Source organism: Portunus trituberculatus, chromosome 10, assembly GCF_017591435.1.
Source record: "Portunus trituberculatus isolate SZX2019 chromosome 10, ASM1759143v1, whole genome shotgun sequence".
In the NCBI taxonomy this organism is placed as follows: domain Eukaryota; kingdom Metazoa; phylum Arthropoda; class Malacostraca; order Decapoda; family Portunidae; genus Portunus; species Portunus trituberculatus.
Window position 1 is genome coordinate 1,334,083 of NC_059264.1, and position 5,000 is coordinate 1,339,082.

Here is a 5,000-nt window from a genome sequence, read left to right on the forward strand (position 1 = left end):
GGTCCACAGGATGGGCGACTCCTTGAAGTCCTCGGCCCACAGTTTGATGGTCCAGTCACCCACCGTCAGGAAGTTCTTGAGGAAAAATGGGTTGCGTTGTATGGAATAGACGGGTGAGATGTGGGCGTTGTAGATCAGACCTGTGGGTGGTGGTGGTGGTTGTAGTGGTGGTGGTGGTGGTGGTGGTGGTGGTGGTGGGGGGTATTGGGGTGGGATGTGGTGGTGGTGGTGGTAGTAGTAGTAGTAGTAGTAGTAGTAGTAGTAGTAGTAGTAGTAGTAGTAGTAGTAGTAGTAGTAGTAGTAGCATTAGTAGAAACGCGGAACTTGAAGACTAGTTAAAGCTCTCTCTCTCTCTCTCTCTCTCTCTCTCTCTCTCTCTCTCTCTCTCTCTCTCTCTCTCTCTCTCTCTCTGCCAGCCACCCCAAACTTAAAAAAGCCAGATTTCCCCTTCCATTACTCCCCTTCCGTCACTGCCCTCCTCCCTCTTCTCTTTCCTTCACTTCTATATTTTTTCCTGGTTCATTCACTCCCTCTCTTCCTCCTATCCTCTTCTCTTTTTCTCCCCTCTTGTTTATTTCTATCCCTTCCACTCCAGACATCCTTCCTTCCTCCCCTCTCTCTTTCTCCTCTTGCCTTTCCTTACTCATCCAAAACACACTCCTAACTTACTCATTCTGTTCTGTTTACTCCTGGCTCTTGCTCTCTCTTACTCCCTCAAACACACTGCTAACTTACTTATCCTCTCCGGCGCACTCCTGGCCCTTCTATTACACGCCACGACTTGTCCCTGCTCCGTCGCCACCATTAGCTTCGTGGGCATGGTTGGTTCATACTCAAGGCAAGTGGCGCTGAGGGCTCGTGCGTGGCTAGGCGGGTCCTCCTTGGCTGGGTCCAAAACGAGGCTGTCTGTTGGCTCACTCAGTTTCCTCGTGTCCCACCATAGTACCTGTTGATTGACGGGTTGGTGGTGTGTGTGTGTGTGTGTGTGTGTGTGTGTGTGTGTGTGTGTGTGTGTGTGTGTGTGTGTGTGTGTGTGTGTGTGTGTGTGTGTGTGTCTCTGTGTGTTTTTTTCATTTTCTCTCTCTCTCTCTCTCTCTCTCTCTCTCTCTCTCTCTCTCTCTCTCTCTCTCTCTCTCTCTCTCTCTCTCTCTCTCTCTCTCTCTCTCTCTCTCTCTCTCTCTCTCTCTCTCTCTCTCTCTCTCACTGCAATATTAATCTACCTATTGAGCGAGAGAGAGAGAGAGAGAGAGAATATACCTTACCTACTATAACACACAATATCACACCTTGTACACACACACACACACACACACACACACACACACACACACACACACACACACACACACACACACACACTCAGGTATTCATGTGTGCTATTAAGAGAAGGTCATATTTCCCACACCTCCTCAGTACACACCTGAACACACAACTGATTACACCTGCCTGCCTCGCCACACCTTATCTACACACCCGCCTGTTTGTCTTCTTTCCATAATTGTTAGTTTATCTTTCCATTTCCACCGCTAGAGAGAGAGAGAGAGAGAGAGAGAGAGAGAGAGAGAGAGAGAGAGAGAGGAGAGTGTGAGGGAAACTTCAGCTAGGTTAAGCAAAAAGGGGAAATAGGAAGGGGAAACTTTGACAGGGAAAGACACAGATGAGAGGGGAAGAAAGTTGTTGCTGTAGTAGTAGTAGTGGTAGTGGTAGTAGTAGTAGTAGTAGTAGTAGTAGTAGTAGTAGATATATAAAACAAATATTTGGACTTTCTTAGTTGTTTTTGTTGTTGTTGTTGTTGTTGTTGTTGTTGTTGTTGTTGTTGTTGTTGTTGTTATTATTATTATTATTATTATTATTATTATTATTATTATTATTATTATTATTATTATTATTATTACTGTCATTCCTTTTTTTTCCTTCCTTCCTTCCTTCGCTCTCCGCTTCCTTTCCTTTCTTTCAATTTTTTCCTTCCTTCATTCATTCATTCATTCTATCCTTTTCTTTTCATTTCTATCCTTCCTTCCTTCCTTCATTCATCCTCACCACCACCACCACCACCACCACCACCTACCTGTCCATCAAGCGAGACAGAGAACAGCTCACACCTCGTCTTGTGGGCCAGCCAGGTAAGCGCCGTCACCATCTGTCTGTGGCTTACCGACAGTCCAGTTGTGCCCGCTGCCTTAGACCCTTGCCGTGAGTCCCACCAAGAGACCTGTCCGTTGCTTAGACCTGGGGGAGAGAGAGAGAGAGAGAGAGAGAGAGAGGGGAGGAGGTGTTATATTTGTGTCATAAGGGTGTTTTTTTTTTAGTTGTGTTTCTCTCTCTCTCTCTCTCTCTCTCTCTCTCTCTCTCTCTCTCTCTCTCTCTCTCTCTCTCTCTCTCTCTCTCTCTCTCTCTCTCTCTCTCTCGGTAAGGCTGCAGGTAAGGACAGGTTAACTTTATGTCTTTCCTTCCTTCCTTCCTTTCATTCATTCATTCATTCACTCCTTCTTTCTTTAATTTCCTTCTTTCTTTTGTTCCTTCCAACCTTCCTTCATTCTTTCTTTCATTTTTTCATTTAGTTATTTATTTTCTTCCATCCTTCCTTCCTTCCTTCCTTCCTTCCTTCCTTCTTTCCTTCCATTTTTCATTCACTCATTCAGTCAGTCAGTCAGTCAGTCAGTCAGTCAGTCAGTCGGTCATACATTTCTTTCCTACACACACACACACACACACACACACACACACACACACACACACACACACACACACACACACACACACACACACACACACACCTGCAGCCAGCACACAGTTGTCCTTAGCGTTGTACTGAAGGCACTGTATCCACGCTGCTCCCAGTAATTCCAGCTCAGGATGGCTGCTCGTGTCTGGAAAAGAGATGGGCAGTGAGACAGACAGACAGAGAGAGAGAGAGAGAGAGAGAGAGAGAGAGTCGAATACGTTAATAAGTGAGTGAGAAGTGTGTGTGTGTGTGTGTGTGTGAGGGAGAGAAATAGGTTAAGAAGGGATTTGATACAGTAAGTGGGTGTGTGTGTGAGTTAACCTACACGTCAGTCAATGGATGAGTCAGTGAGTCAGCGAATGGATGAGTTTAATGATGTCCTTTTCAGAGTGGTGAAGGAACGCAGGTGGATCAGAACACAGTGAAGTGAACAAAGGTGAAGGAATAGAATGAACCGTGACACGTGACACAAATACAGAATAGAGATGAATAAGGTAAAATATTGAGGAGGATTGCAATGTATATGTCTAGACAGCAACACACACACACACACACACACACGCACACACACACGCACACACACGCACACGCACACAAAGCAGGCACTGATTGAAGCGACACAAATGAATAGATAAATGAAAAAATCAAATGAAAAAAAAAAGAACAGCAACAACAAACACATCGCTTTTACAATCACGGCGCCGCTCACTCAAATAAAAAGATGAAGTAAATGAAAGAGAGAGAGAGAGAGAGAGAGAGAGAGAGAGAGAGAGAGAGAGAGAGACCTAACCCACTAATTTACCACAGGGTTATTTGTTCCCTTGGGTGAAAATTGATGTCCCTGAATGCTCTTAGTCTGTCCTCCTCCTCCTCCTCCTCCTCCTCCTCCTCCTCCTCCTCCTCCTCCTCCTCCTCCTCACACAAAGAAGAGGAGGAAGACAGAGAGAGCAGAGTAAACAAGCTGCAAATTGATAAAGATTAAGAAACATACATCAAATCATTAGTGTTGTTGTTGTTGTTGTTGTTGTTGTTGTTGTTGTTGTTGTTGTTGTTGTTGTTGTTGTTGTTATTGTTGTTGTTGTTCTACACTTCCCAACTCTTCCCGTTACACTCAAAACATTACATTACCAAAAATAGTTGAAACACTTGACCATTTTTTAGCTATTAGACTATTTGCCTATCCTAACCACTACTATTTATTTTCTTTTTTTCTCTCTTTTCATTTTTCTCTTCATTTTTTTCCATTTTTATCATTTCATTTTTTTCTCTTTTTTCTCATTTTTTCTTTTCATTTTTCATTTTTTCTTATTTTTTTCATTTTTTTCTTCTTTTTTTCATTTTTTCTCTTCATTTTTTTCTCTTCATTTTTTTCATTTTTTCTCCATTTTTTTCTTTTTTTTCCCCTTCAATTTTTTTCCAACTTCCCACAAACACACCCCTTACTTACAGACAAACCATTGCAGTCTGTCATCCACGTCTTGGCCCCTTCAGTACTGGGACACATTTTCACCTCAAGATTTGTGCACGATTAGACCATTTTATTGACATTAGGAAGGGTCTATGGGGGTCAGAAGATTAATGGCCACAGTCTTCACTATTTTAATCCCCCACATGAGTTTCTGAAGCTGTAGAAAGTCACCAAATAGTAAGCAGAGTGAATATGGAAACGCGTCCTGGTACTGAAGGAGTTAAGAGTACAGTCAGCTCTCTATCTTTGTCTCTCAGTTCTCCTTCTCTCTCTCTCTAGAAGTGACATATTTCATTCTCGTCATTTAAATTGTTTTCGTGGTAGTAGTAGTAGTAGTAGTAGTAGTAGTAGTAGTAGTAATATGTAGTGGTAGTCATATCATTAGTAAGGTTTTCTCTCATATATCCTCCTCCTCCTCCTCCTCCTCCTCCTCCTCCTCCTCCTCCTCCTCCTCCTCACGGTCGAGAAAATGTTATAATATTCAAGATTTAGCCATTCCCTCGAGTGTTGCCAGCGGAGAGAGAGAGAGAGAGAGAGAGAGAGAGAGAGAGAGAGAGAGAGAGAGAGAGAGAGGATACAATATGAAAAGCAAGTACATATTCTCTCTCTCTCTCTCTCTCTCTCTCTCTCTCTCTCTCTCTCTCTCTCTCTCTGTCGTCATAATTTCCTTTTTTAGCGCAGTTATGTATTAAAATGCGCTCGTTTTCTTCCTCTCATTAATATATATCGCTCCATTTTCTGTTGCATTCATTATCGGGTTTTTAATGAAGGACTAAGGTAATTTTGCATTTTCTCTCATTTCTTCAC

The 5,000-nt window shown here is 43.0% G+C and overlaps 2 protein-coding genes across 2 annotated transcripts in view; one reads left to right on the top strand and one right to left on the bottom strand.

Annotated features, from left to right (window-relative positions):
- LOC123502137 (dynein axonemal intermediate chain 2-like) overlaps window positions 1-5,000 on the bottom strand; it is a 21,488-nt gene that overhangs the window by 12,015 nt on the left and 4,473 nt on the right. The window contains exons 5-8 of the mRNA XM_045251354.1: window positions 2,778-2,870; window positions 2,069-2,229; window positions 736-946; window positions 1-140 (exon numbers count right to left, since the gene is read on the bottom strand). The exon at window positions 1-140 is cut by the window's left edge and continues 18 nt beyond it. Coding sequence (XP_045107289.1) covers window positions 1-140; window positions 736-946; window positions 2,069-2,229; window positions 2,778-2,870 — 605 coding nt within the window. The remainder of the gene's footprint in view (window positions 141-735; window positions 947-2,068; window positions 2,230-2,777; window positions 2,871-5,000) is intronic.
- Window positions 1-5,000, top strand: part of LOC123502138 (mannose-binding protein-like) — a 63,219-nt gene that overhangs the window by 3,993 nt on the left and 54,226 nt on the right. The window lies entirely within an intron of this gene.